Source organism: Micromys minutus (assembly GCF_963924665.1).
Source record: "Micromys minutus genome assembly, chromosome: 19".
Taxonomy (NCBI): domain Eukaryota; kingdom Metazoa; phylum Chordata; class Mammalia; order Rodentia; family Muridae; genus Micromys; species Micromys minutus.
The window spans coordinates 16,228,978-16,243,333 of record NC_137954.1 but is presented as its reverse complement, the minus strand read 5'-3'; the positions used below and the strand labels follow the sequence as shown (position 1 = coordinate 16,243,333).

Genomic DNA, 14,356 nt, shown 5'->3' with positions numbered 1-14,356 from the left:
CTTTTGGACACACATCTCCAAACTCAATAGGCTCAGTTCCTTTATCTTCTCTGTATATATTGAATTTTCCAAATTTTATGTCTATCATGACTGACCTCATGTTAATTATGGTGTTCAATACTGGAGCCTGATACAGGGAGACAATAGCTGACAAACTTCTGGAAGAACATAAGAGTCTCCTTTAAAAGGAGAGGGAAAGTAAATTCATGCAAAAATACATTTACACAGTTTGCAACATTGAATAAAGACCAAATTACCTTCAGCTGTACAGAGAATGCTGAAGGAACAGGAGAGATGACAGAAGCCAGAATTGCTTCTGTGAAAGGCATAATGAACAGGGCTTGGAAGGAAGAAGAACCCTGGAAGGAGAAGCTGGAAACTCCTTACTCATCAGTTGTGGTCATTAAAGCAGCAAACTCAGCACCTGTTCTAAGGCCTTCCCCATTGCAGGTAAAACACAAGTGTTTGCTTGTTTGGATAACTAAGTACTCTGTCTGGTGGAGTTCAAGGGCATGCCAGGATGATTTGGTTTACACATAATTCCTTCAGCCTATCTACTTCTAATCATAGAAACATTAGAATTTTAGACCAGAGAGAGTTTCAAGTGTCAAAGCATAACAGATCTGTTCCCTAATGTTTGTCCTTGCTGTAGATTATGTTAGAATCTTCTGTCAGGCCTTTCACACTGAAGGATGGGTCTCTATACCAATGGAAGAGGTCGGTGGAATGGCGTGATGACTGTCCAGCCCACACACGTGGGTCAGTCAGTATGTCTGTTTCTCAACACTGTTGCCTCTTTGCTTTTACTTAAGAAACTTCATTATTTACCTTTCAAGATGATTCCTTCCTTTCATTCACTCCTAGCAACCTCTCTCTCTTACCTGTTAAAATATGATATTTCCTTTTGCCTCCCACTAAAAGACCATGGCCTAGATTTTCTTTTTTTTCCCTATGTGTTTGAGTCTCAAGAGACCTGAAAATACTTAAGTACATCTAACAACAAGACCATAATCTATAAATATAGTATTATACTCTAGAAAGGATCTTGGAACAAAGGAACGTTAGTGAAATAATTGGTGGATTGGAATAAAGTCTGTAACTTGCACAGTCATTAATTGCTTTGTTTTGGCCACTGTCTTATGGATATGTAAACTGTGAGCACTGGGGGAAGCTGGATCAATGCTACAAGGATATGAACATCTTACAAAGAAAGAGGAAACATAGATACCAACTTCTATACCAATGTTCCTTTTAAAACATTTTTTTCCAGGATGAGAAAAATTGTAGACTATCAAAGTATACATTTAGATAGTTCTAGACAGTGGGACATAAAGAGTTAACCTTTCTATATGCTCATCTCCCTTCCTCTTCCGTTTCTGATCTGTTGCATCAGTCTGTGCTGATGTTTGAGTGTCTGGCTCTCTGCATCCCCCACACCCTGCCTGTCTCTGGATAGTTAGCACATACAGGCATAACTTGGTCATTCCCCCCCCCCCCCCCGCACCCCTCCATAGCCTGGTCTCATGTTGGCCAGGGGAATCACCATCTACTCGCCCACAGTGGACACTCAGACTCATCTTTGACTTCTTCCTCATCTTTCACCCATTCTAAACGTCGTCAGTCCTTAGAAAAAGCCCCTTATAAGTGTGCACCTGCTGCTTTCAGTATCCCTTTGTCATTACCCCGGAAAGAGCTTCTGACATCTTGTGAGGAATACCTGCCAGATTCTCTCCATCTTTTCCACTGTCCTTGGAGAGAAGGCACAGGAGCCAGTATAGGGAGGTTCACCTGCATTGGTTGAATGTTGGAAACTGAAGCAGGATGATGACCACGAGTGGAAACCAGCTTAACAAAGAGAAACCAGTCTCTCAAAAAAGAAAACAAAACCAGATTGGGAGATGCCCTGATTTGATAAAGTGTTACTGTGCATGCACAAAGACTTGAGATTGGAGCCCCCAGCACCCATGTAAAAGATTGTTAGCAGTCATGCATGTCTGTGATCCTAGCACTGGACTGTCAGAGGCTGGAGAATCTCTGAGACCCACTGGCCAGCCAGCTCAACCATATTGGTAAGCCCAATGCCAATGAGAGACCCTATGTCAAAGACCTTGGTGGGAGCAGTCAACCTCTGGCCTCTACATGTATTTTCACACCCGTGCTTGCACTCTCACGTGCATACACACACATACACACACACACACACACACATACACACACACACACACACACACTCACACTCATGTGCACAAAGGTCAGTGATTATTTTGCTGTTGCCCAAAAGAAATACACCAAAGAGCACAAACACCATAGCTAAATTAGATGTTCAGTGCGAATCCACCTTTCCTTCCGGTCTCCAACTTCAAGGAACTGGAAAGAGCATAGTCCTTTGTGCTCAGAAAGTCTGACCTTGAATCCCAGTTTCATGATCGTAGGTACATCAGTCTTTACCTCTGAGTCCATATGTAATTCTCAGAGCAGCTGGAAGATGGGATGACATGTATACAGAGTTAAAAGTTTTACTGTTTATTATTGTTGCTTAACACTAGGTGCTTAAAATGAGGAATGGTCTCTTGATCATCTCCGTACTGTGTGTTAATGATGTGGAGATTGGTTGTATCTCTTGGTTCCTTAAACTATGGTCCACTTCCCACAGCAGGGGCCCTTCTCTGCAAAGTCTACTGCAGCCTGCAGAGCCGAGCACTGGTCCTATATCTTGCCAGCTGCCCAGGGGTTGTGTCCTGCTTCCTACTACAGGTCAGCCCTAGGCCATTAGAGATGAAGGAGCCTGGCCTCAGGACCAAAGTTCTATTTCCTAGAATACAATGCCCTTGTCACTTGGTCTATGGATGGAACTGTTTTTTAAAACAGAATTCTTCCATTCCTACAGTTTCAAGAATGGCTGTTTGGTCCTCCACTAGCCAAGGCTTTGTCCAGTGATCCATTACCCTTTTCTTCAGTAGTGTGGTACTTTGTTTGGTATGTAGTATGTGCTTAATTAGCATTAGATGGATTGAGAACTGAACATATTAATTTATCTCTAGAGTTTGGTGACTAATCTGTCCTTAATTAACAGATTAAGTAATAAATTCTCCAGCAAGTTACATATTAGGCCAGGGCTTCTAACCATGGGTTGTGCTGGTAATAGGAGGACTTTTGCCTTCACTGTTTTCTGCTCTCTACCTATGTGTGTGTTCTTTCACATCCTAAAACCGTCCCTGTGATCCTGATGGTAGCCAGAATTGAGATCTGCCATTCTAAAAGGATGTGTCCCACACATCACTCTTAACATCTTCTGTTTCCAGCATGTAGTTTAATTATCAGTTTGTTTATATCCTTTGGCTGTAGTTGGCTGCATGCTTCTTGAACTCAGATATTGAGACTTCCTCATGCTTGGCGTCTAAAGGATAGTCATAAATGTTAGTTCAATAAATTGGGAATTTCATTTAAAATACAAGTTAGAGCTAGAGAGATAGCATATTAAAACATACCCATTAAAGCCTAAGGTTCACAGCCAACCACAGTATTATTGTACTCAATACACAGTATTATTACCATGCATGGCAGAGAGAGTGCTAACAGCTGAGTTTGGCTTTGCTTTGAATATATAGTATTTTCTTTTTGTTGTTTATTTATTTTGAGTCAGGGTCACTGTAAAGCCCAGGTTGACATCCAACTCAAGATTCTCCTTCCTTAGCTTCTCAAGTACAAGTGTATACCGCCCTCTATCGTGTGTATGTGTGTGTGTGTGTGTGTGTGTGTGTGTGTGTGTGTGTTTGCGCATGTTGTTTCTGTCTCTACCCTGTGCTCTTTCCTGGAAGCTGCTTGCCCACAGTTGTTTGTTTTTTCTGTTTGCTCACAGTCATCTTTCTAGGTCCTAGAAATTAACAACAGCTAGTAAAATTTGTTGAAATGTCTCCATTTACAGTTTTATGTTATTGTTACCATCTGTGCCCAAAATCTAAAAGTTAATTTTAATGTGCCCTTAAGAGAATATATCATGAATGTGACATTCAGTAGGATTGTCCCCCGCCCATAGGAGATTCTAGAGAAACACATAGGTTGCCATTCTAATATTCCTTAACTCTAAAATTAGTTAGTTTAGATATACAGTTGTATTAGTTACTTTTCTATTGCTGTAACAATATGGCATCTTATAAAAGAAAGTATTTAATTGGGCCTAGTTTCTGATGGTTACATGTCCATGATGACAGAGCAAAGTCATGGCAGCAGGAATAGCTTGCAAACTTATGTCTTGATCCACAAGCAGAAGGTAGGAGAGAGGCACACTGGGAATAACATGATTTTTTTTTAAAACCTCAAAGTTCATCTCTCATAACAACAGGCTCTTCAACAAGGTCACACCCCCTAATCCTTCCCAAACAATTCTACCAAATGGAGACCAATATGCAAACATGAGCCTATTAGGGAAAACTGAGGGCATTTTTATTCAAACCAGCACATTACTGTCCTACCTACAACAATGTTAGCACCAGCAAGTTCAGTTGTCCTTGTTACACAGTATAGCAGCTGTTTGAGATGTGTGTAAATGACACATTTGTTAGAAACATAAGTAGTGTGAGAAACCAGAAGCAGGACAGGCATAGTGGTGCACTTCTATAATCCCGCTTCTGTCGAGCTGAAGCAGGAAGATTTCGAGTTGAAGGCCACAGTGGGCTACATATCAAAAACTTATCTCCAAAACCCAAAACAACAAAAACAAAACAAAACAAAAATTAGATGTGGTCTATAATGCTGTATGCCATTTCAGATAACATAGAAATGAAAAATCATATTTACTTGTAGTGTTTACATTACCAAAAACCATAACAGAGGAAAGGGTTGCTTTTTCTGAGGATTGGGTTCTCAGAGTGTTGGGAACATAGGCAGATGTGAAAGGGGTTCTGAAAGAGACTTAACAGGAAACGTGTCTTATGGCACCACTGGTCACTGTGTATCTGCCTTTGTTTCCAGAATTTTCCCCAGAGAATACCTCCTTCAACAGATCCACCTGTACTCTCTCGCTGACCTGCAGCAGGTATGTGCTCGGAGAGAGGGCTTTTCATTTTCATTTTCTGTCAGAAGTCACTTTGTGGATTGTAGTGTGGGCACTGAATTAAGAATGTCATTGTGGTAATTTCTTCACAAGTAACTAGTTTTTATTCAAAATGGGGGAGATTCGATATAAAAACAGTACTATGAGACCATGACAAATATTGGCAAGAGTGTGGATTCCCTGGAGCACTCATACTTCTGTACTGGGGAGGTTAAGTGGAATAGCCACTTTGGAAAGCAGTTTAACTGCTCCATATAACCCAGAGAGTCCTCTCCCAATTGAATGCCCAAGAGTTTATGAAGGCTTGTCCATGAATGGGTAGGGGTTTTGTCCCTGCAGTTCCAGCCACTTTGAGATTGAGACAACCTAGGCTCCAGTTGTAAGACTGGTCCCCAAAACAGATAAAGCCAAACCTTTGTGAGAATGCCAAGTGCAGCGTGAGTCACAATAGAAAAAAGTGGGGGACAGCTAGATGTTTATAAACTGAGAGATGGGTGGATAAGATGTAGTTTGTCATTATTATATTACATTGTCTAGCCATAGAAAAGTGAGATAGTGACATGCACCGCAACATGGATGAGCCCTTGAGACACCGTGTGAAGTTAAGGATGCAGAGAGGAAAATATGTCATTACAACTATTTAGATGCCATGTTCACAATGAGCAAATTAATAGCTACAGAAAGGAGATTAGCGGTTCCAGGCTCTGGAAAGAATAGAAGTAAGCAGAGACTGCCAATGGGTGTGGGATCTCTTCCAGGCCTAAACAGATAGTGATGATACCTTGTGAATATATGGAAGATAAATTGACTGTTTTATTTAAAATAATGAGTTTTATGTGAGGTGAATATTTCAACTTAAAACTATGTGAAGGATAAAAAAAAAAGACGTGGGAAAGGCAGTGAGCGAATGCACAAAGCCTTCAGACGCTGAAATCTAACATTGGATACAGTTAAATAAAACATAGCAGAGCCCAGAAGAGAGGCAAAACCAGCCTTTAGGATTTTGTTAGTACATGCACTTTTAATGATTGACAGGTTAGCAGCCAGGAAGAAAGCAAGGTCTTGTATGCTCAGCGCTGAGATCTGAGTTGCTTAGCTTTAGTTAATCATTTAAACCAATCTTACTCACTGCCTAAGAAGCTGTCAGACACTGAATGAAAGCACCAACTTTACTTTCTAAATAAATACTGATTCTTTTAAGAATCAAAAAATAATTGTGACAACTTTAGAAATCTCAAACTGCTGGGAGTCTGTGTCTGTTTCCTCACTGATTATTTTGCCCAAAAGAAGTGAGATCAGCTTAAAAACTCGCCTGTGTCCTGTGCTTACTTCTTAGACTTTAAATCACCTCTCAAGGTTTCTGGTATACATCTTTTGTTCCTTTCAAAAATTTAAGACTTTTACGATCATTATCATTTGGAGGTAAGACAATTGTTTTAAATGGAAGAAATAGCATAGCATTGGTTGGATGTGCTTGAGAGAAGGCTAGCTTTAATCTAGACTCCTTTGCAAATGTAGACCCACTTGCTCCTTCAGACCTGCCTGCCTCTCCTGCATAGACAAGCCCTCATGGAAGCTGCTGGACAGGGTGCAGAGGGGTGTGTCTCCAGCTACAGTCACCTGGCGGTATTTTAGAGGAGAATTGATTGAATTTGCTGTTATACTTTTATTTGTCTATCTTCTTAGCAGTCTGGCCCATAGTAGCTGAGGGCCCAGATACTACCATTGAGACGTGTGTTTAAAGGCACCACACATTCTTATAAAGGAGGTTTAAATAGAGTAGCTGCTCTTTCAGGAGGCCCTTCAAAAATGAGTTTAGTGCCAGATGAAGAGAGAATTAGGGTAATTCCATAGTCATTTTAGGGTGTCAAAGTGGCATATCCATTTAGAATAATAGAGCCTGCTTTTTAAAGCTTCCCTGTACCCCGCTGTCTCCCCCACATAACCCTTTCTTTCTCCTTCTTCTAATAATCAAACCGTCAGTGCCAAGCAGCTTACTTCAGTCAATGACAGTGGCGTTCTTGGTGGGCCAGGCCATTAGTCCCCCAAACTGCATAAGTAGCTTAATCAGTTTTCAGCTGGGCAGTGGAGTGATAGAAGCCGTCACCAGCTTATCAAACTCCCTGTGGGCAGGGGCTGGAGCACAGCACATCCATTTATGTAGCAGCTCCATATAACCTGGTTCTTTGTGCCTGGCTTTAAGAGCCCTAACTTATCATATTTAGAGGAAGTTTAATTCAATTACTGTTTCAGCCTGAGGTAGACTAAATTGGATTTAGCTTTTGATCTGTCAGTATCTTGGCTATCAGCCCTGAAGAGCACCCCTGCCCATCTCCCTTTGGTTTCTGGGCAAATAACAAGTATGTTTTCTAGGTCTGAAGTGTTCTCAGATATAGGGAAGGAGCTGAAAAACAATGCTATCATTTTTTCCCCCTGAAAGAATGGTTCAGGATAGCAGGAATCCTTCCGTGCTGCACGTGGAGCTGAGCCATCTCCGTCTCTCCCTTCCAGTCTGTCAGCTTCGGGAGTGTTGAAGTCAGTGATTTCTCTCCCATTTCTTACTCTTTGTTTTTTTGTTCATTTATTTATTTATTCACATTATATCTCAATATCCAGATCCCCTCATTCATTTTAAGCGCTTCTGTAAAAGCAGACTTTTCTATTTTATACAGTAACTATAGAAAAGGGAATTTTTAGGTGTGTGTTTTATAGTTAAAAAAGAAAGAAATTCACAAATTATTGAGCAGTCATAGCTCCTGAACAATAACATATTCCTTTTTACAGATTCCTCTTGAATTTGATTGTTTTAAGAGCATTTCAAAGGAAGTTATGATCCAGTAGTCAAGTAGCTGGTGAGATGGTTCTGAGGAGAAGGCGCTGGCCTAGCCTGGCAAGCTGCCTGTGATCTCTGGGACCTCCCATAGTGGAAGGAGAGAACTGAATAAAACTTACTAGCTGACTTTGCACATGCAGACATGTGTGTATGTGTGTTCAAGTGCAGACACACACACACACTCCCTCTCTCTCACATACACACACAAATAATAGACATAGTAAAGAGGATGTTGATATTTATGCATAATTTTAAATAGCGTGCATAGTATATAAATGATTAGTATTATTTAAAGATAACCGAAAACATTCTGGTACCAAAAAAATTGCACCCCCCTTGTAAGTTTTAAATTTATAACAATACTCAAAATAGCAAATATACTCAATCAACAATGACTGGAAACTTTTAGCTACCTAATAATACACCTTTTGTTACAGTCAAGAAATTAGTGTTTTAGTTCTCTGACACCTTTGGGTGTATTCATTCTCTTGGTATACTTGGGTATGTGGGAATAAATTGCAAGTGCTGGCATTTGTTGAGCAAAGAGCAAATCACCAGCTAGCTATGGGCACACAGAGTGCCAGTGCTAAGCCTTCGTGTTTCACCGGTGATTAGGCTGCGCTCTGGGTAGTACATGCATGGAAAGGTAGCCGTTGTTCAGCACATTATGTGACTGGTCAGTTGGCAGCATTTCTGGGAGCATGTAAGATGGAGCCAAGGATCACTAATGGCAGAGCTGAGGGTTATTAGAACAGGCAAAGGTTCTCCCATTCCTGGGAGATCTAGGACACACCAGCTCAACTTATTTCTTAAAACTTGATTCCAAATGAATTTCTGTCAACCAAAAGGGTCTTAGGAAATGTTATTCAGGCTGAGGTGGCAGCACATGCCTTCCATCCCAGCATTTAGGACCGGAAGCATGTGGGTCTCTGTTCAAGTCTACTTCGGTCTACAGAGCAAGTTCCAGGATAGCCAGGGTTCTATAATGAGACCGGCTCAAAGGAAAAGAAGACATTAGTCTTTTAAAATACTTTTTCTCAGTCCTCTACCTGAGAAGCAAGAATTCTCAGCTGCTGAGCATCTTTCCAGCCCCTGCTATTGGCACACTTTGTTTGTTTTGTTTGGGGTACTAATACATTGAAAACAGCTATTTCAGGAAGAAACATTTCAATAGATTACAGTTTTTTGGTTTTTTTTAAAAGTGTTTCGAGTCAGGATTTCTCTGTGTAACCATGATGTTGTAGAACTCACTCTGGTTGGCTGGCCTATAACTCTGCCTCTTAAGTGCTGAGATTAAAGATGTGTGGCACCACCGCCTAGTGCAATAGATTGTTTTTAATGAAGAAAAGAGATGGAAAAGTTGAGAGTTTTCCATAGAGTTGTAAATGGGAGGGATACCAAAGAGGATGGGCCTGAAGACCAGGAGAGTCATGAAAAGACTAAGTTATAGCCAAATGCAAAATACTTCTCCAGAATGTGCTAGAATGGTCGCAACTGCTTGTTTAACGATGAAGCAATTAGCATTTGAGCTGAGCAACTCATATCTCACACGTGCACATTCAGTGAATCTGTGGCTGGATAGGGATGCATATCTCTGTGTGTGTGTCTGTCTGTCTGTATGTTCACATACCCATGTACATGTATACACATTCCAGAAGATTATGTCAGGTGTCTTCCTCTATCCATTTCCACCTGCTTCTCTCACTAACCCTGCACCTTGCCATTAGTCTCGGCTGGCTAACCCTGAGCTTTCAGAGACGAGACATATTTTATACATGGGTTCTTAGGAGCCGAACTCAGGTCCTCCCTCACTGCGCCATCTCTTCATCCCCTGGTCTCTGCTTTTGACTATCAAAATAATTGCAAGTTGTTTAATGATGCCCACTCTTTGTTTGTATTTTAGACAGGTCTTGCTATGCCACCCAGGCTGACTTCCATTCCAGTCTTCCTGCTTTAGCCTCCCGAGTGCTGGGTTTGCAGGCATACACTAAGACGAGCTTATTTTTGCAGTCTTTCTGAATACTCACTAAACGTCCCTGGATGGCAAACTTCTCAGCTGAGATTTTACAGAGTTGCCCTATTCATCACTGTGACACATAAATGTCTGTCAGGAGTGTTGTACAGGAACAATGTATCTGGTGGTCCACTTCAGAGGCTCCCTAGAGCTGTAGCTAGTAAGTTCACAAAAAGGCCATGTCCAAGGCAGTTCAAGGCCAGCCTTTGAAGATATGTTTTGCTGAATTCTTCAAGGATGTTTGGTGAATCACTTTGTATGCTCTGCCCCCACCAAGCAAACAGACTCACAGAGTGTTGTTCTCTGTGGGCACTCTACACAGTGGCAGTAGACAAAGGAAAGGCCTAAGTGGGCACTCAGGGCAGCTGCCCTTCTGCCAAAGCACTAACAGGTGATGACCTTTATTCACATGTGGGTTGATGTCACTGAGTCCACAGCCAGCAGGAACACAGTGCTTCAGTGCCCACAACCAAGTCCCCAGTCCCCAGGCCTCAGGAGGCTGAGGAACTTGTATTCAAAGCCTCGGCACCCCTGATCCCTGCACCATTGTCCACCCAGGCATTATGGGGCAGAATAACTAATTAGGAGCATTTGGATTTAACAAGCAGAAACACAAAGCGTGACAGCTCGCCTGTGTCACTCCCTAAACAGTGCTTGTGTCTGCTGTAGCTACTGTGCCTTTAGAAACCCCTGGACACACTCTGGGATACAGCAGGAGTGAGCTGTCATTAAGATGTCAGTAAATCTGTTAACGCTCTATGGGGCTGTTCTACACAATAAATGAACTAGGGGGAAAGCATAAGGTGTTTGGGAAAACGCTTTTTAAGCAAATGAATATTTAAAAAACGAATGTGCCTACTTTCCTCAAAGGTTTTTTTCTGAGGTGGTGGGAAGGGGTTGAATGTTACTCTTTGAGGGCCCTGTTGCTTGGCAGTCTCAAGGGAGCAGGTGTTTCTTGAGTAGGTGCTGGACACTTCATGCCTCCTTCTCAGGCTCCAGGCTGTTCCTGGTCCTGTGTGGCAGGGGAAGGGACAGAATGATAAATACCATGTCCGAGTCCTAGAACCAGAACTGAAGCCTTCGGTCTTGGACTTCAGTCTGTGCTTCCCACTGACCATAATGCCTGCGTTTTTGGGATTTAGGTTTGGTTAGTATAGTTTAGTTCAGTTCAGTTTAGTTCTTGATTTGTGTGTGTGTGTGTGTGTGTGTGTGTGTGTGTGTGTGTGTGTGTGTGTGTGGATAGGACCTGTTAGCTGAAGGGAATAAAGCAAGTAAATAACAAGGTAGTGTCAAAGGTTGTGCTCTCTAGCTCCATGCCCAACTGAAGTGTGGCACAGATGCATTAAAGGAGTCGGGGAGAGTGAGCAGAGTGAACAGGATTGTAGCAGAAGAAATGCTAAAATTCAAGTACAGAGTTAATGAATTTCTTTTAAAAACCAGCTCAGAATGATGACCTTGTATGGATTTGGATAGAAAGCCCATTACCCAGGTGAAGAAAGCTCAGTTGATGGTCCAGAAGCTACCCATAAGCCCCTTTGGTACAAGTACCTAATGCCTGAAGATGCAGCCACAGAATTGGAAGGTGGCCAGTCAGTATTGAAATCACTTTCCTGGGATCCTTGGCTCCTACTTATTTTCAACCATCTGTGTGTTAGTGGTGATTTTTGTGTTGTTTCCCATTTCTATAAAATCTATCATAATATGGACTCACCAGGGACTGTTTCCAAGGAACACTTGCTGCCAGTGGTATTATTGAGCTGTCCATAGCCTGAGTGCCTGGCCTGACACCTCACACAGAGAGGCTGCAGAACCCGTCGTGCTATTGGTCAGTGGGGCATATTTCTGTGTATTCATTATCTATTGCTATACAACAAATTACCCCCAAACATATAATTTAACACAAGAGTGAACAGTAATTGTCTCTCATGGTTGTTATAGGCCAGGAATTCCTGAGAAGTTCAGTTGAGCTGAGGTTGCAAGGAGTACACTGGGTGGGGCCTGTGGTCACCAGTGGAGCAGCGTCAGCTACTCCCACAGCTGGCAGATGGGGCTGACTGCTAGTGGGAAGCCTCTTGTCTTAGCCACATGGGCCACGCTACAGGATGCCCAAGGTGATGTGACAGCTGACTTGAGAATGGTTTGACAGGGTAAGAGGTGGATGATGTCATTCTTTCTGTGTGGCCTAGCCTCGGAAGTCCAGGTGCTCTCATTTCTGCCATATTCTGGTGGTTAAAAAAGAATTGCTAAAGTACATTCCAGTGGTGCAGACTATTAGCAAGTAGTGCCCAAAGAGAAGAATCAGACTCTATTTCTGTCTTTCATTTGTGTGTGTATATTTATGTGTGTTCATGCATGTGCACATATAAACCAGAGAAGAACCTTCAGTATGATTTCTCAGGTACTGCCCACCGTTAGTGGTTTGTTGGTTTTTTGATAGGTCTCTTACTAGTGGCCTAGGGTTCCCCATGTAGGCTGGGCTGGCTGCTTAGCAAGTCCAGGGACCTGTCTCTGTGGCTTCTGCAGAGCTTGTGTTACAAGTCATGCCACCACATCCAGCCTTTTTATGTGGGCTCTGGGGATGGAACCCAGGTCTTTTGTGTGTGTGTGTTTGTATGTATGTGTGCGTGCATACATGCACACAAAACAAGCACTTTATTTACCACCTCTCCAGCCCTCACTTTTCACATTGTAAAGAACATATAAGCATATTATAAACTACCCTGCTCTGTAATAATACCACCTCACATCTGCACATCCCTTATATTTAATCCCCTAAACAACTTTGTGAGGTAAATATGGCTACCTTTCATTTCTGATATACTCGGTTACTTGTGGAGCGCATATGCCACAGTGTATGTGGAAGTTAAGGGGCAGCTTATGCAGGTTAGCCCTGTCCTTTTACTGCATGGGCTCTGGTACCAAAGTCGGATTAGGCTTCAGGAAAACCTCTTGGCCACTCACCTGTCTTGCCAGCTCTGGCCCTTTTTAAAAACCCATTTTTACTTTTTAAATCTGTGTGTATGTTGGAAAGTATGCACACATGTAGGTGCCCATGGATGCCAGAAGAGCCAGGCATGCTCTCCTCCATTTGTCCCAGTGTATTTGAGTAAAGGGGGATGAACAGTACCTCCTCTCCCATGGGGCTTTCTTACCTGTCACTTACCTATTCCCCCTTCCCTGAATCTAGTTGGGTGGCTGTGACTTTGAAAGTTTTTCCATGTGGTTTTTCAAGGCCAGGATATAAAAAAGGTAACAGAGCATCACGTTTTAAGGTACCCCATGGAGGGAGCACATGTAGTCGCCATGGTTGACATTCCAGCTGAGCTCAAATTGGCAGCCACCATCTACCACTGAGTATATGGGACAACTCCAGCCTTGACTTTCGTGTCCTATTAGCTGAGGGTGTAAATGAGTGTGTGCATAGTTTAGAACACACCAAGTCACCTCCACTGTGTCCCACGTGATCTACAGGCTTTGGGAATAATAATATGATTGTTTTATGCCACTAGATTGAGGGTAATTTGCTACGTAGCGATAGTAATTGGAACCTCCCCGTAATTTGCTGTCAGGGAAGGCTTCCTAGGGGCAGATTATAAGTTAGATTCAGGGCCTGTAGATGTGAGCCAGGCACACAGGAGTGGGAAGAGGACTCTGGTCCTCGCCCTCTATGACATGAGTTGTAATATTCCCATCACTAAAAGCAGAAAGAAAAAAAAATATATCACTAACCATGACATTCCTGAAGAACATTCCATTTAGTGCATAAGGATTATTTGGGCAATTGTCTCAGTAAAACATTCATGCAATGAGTTGGATAGTGGCATTCCTCTAAGAAGTAAAAGATTCCAGTGTGCCCAGAGCTACAAAGAATGGGGTTTGTAATCCTCACTTTCTACTTGGGCACCAGAAGCATGAGCCCAGTTTTCTGTTACCAAGCCCCTGGCTGGCTCTTCCTGGCACAGTCACCCTCGTGGTGTCCATGGGGTTTTACCCCTTGGTACCAAATGCCAGTCTCCTAGCAGGTTTTCACCTGGTCTTCAACGACACCAGAAGAGTACAGAAGGCACTCTCTAGTCAGGGACTGAAGGCCTCAGGAAGTCTGGTCCTTTCCCAACTTTATTCACTTGCAGTGTCCTGAGGAACCAGGAAGTACAGCAGCCCTATGAGCCACTTAGCACACTGTCCTAGCTGACACCATTGCCTCCTTGTGATCCTGGCTTATAATTCTGTCTGTACTCACAGCTTTCAGCAGTAGCATATCTATCTTCTGAGGGAAAATGAGAAGACTTACAGTGGCAACTTTTCCCATTGCTGTTTGGTTTTTAACTTCTCATTAAGTCTCAGTAAAGCATGAATGCTTTTGCTCCTGGGATATTGAGCAAGATTAGGGATCAGTTGTGACAGCAGGGGTGATCTTTATAGCAGAAGGTGTAGGCAGCAGCAGCGGTACCGCACA

At 42.6% G+C, this 14,356-nt stretch overlaps 1 protein-coding gene across 1 annotated transcript in view; it reads left to right on the top strand.

Moving 5' to 3' along the window:
- PLEKHM3 (pleckstrin homology domain containing M3) overlaps positions 1-14,356 on the top strand; it is a gene marked incomplete at its 3' end in the record, with an annotated part of 150,081 nt that overhangs the window by 83,245 nt on the left and 52,480 nt on the right. The window contains exon 7 of the mRNA XM_080932667.1: positions 4,972-5,035. Coding sequence (XP_080788793.1) covers positions 4,972-5,035 — 64 coding nt within the window. The remainder of the gene's footprint in view (positions 1-4,971; positions 5,036-14,356) is intronic.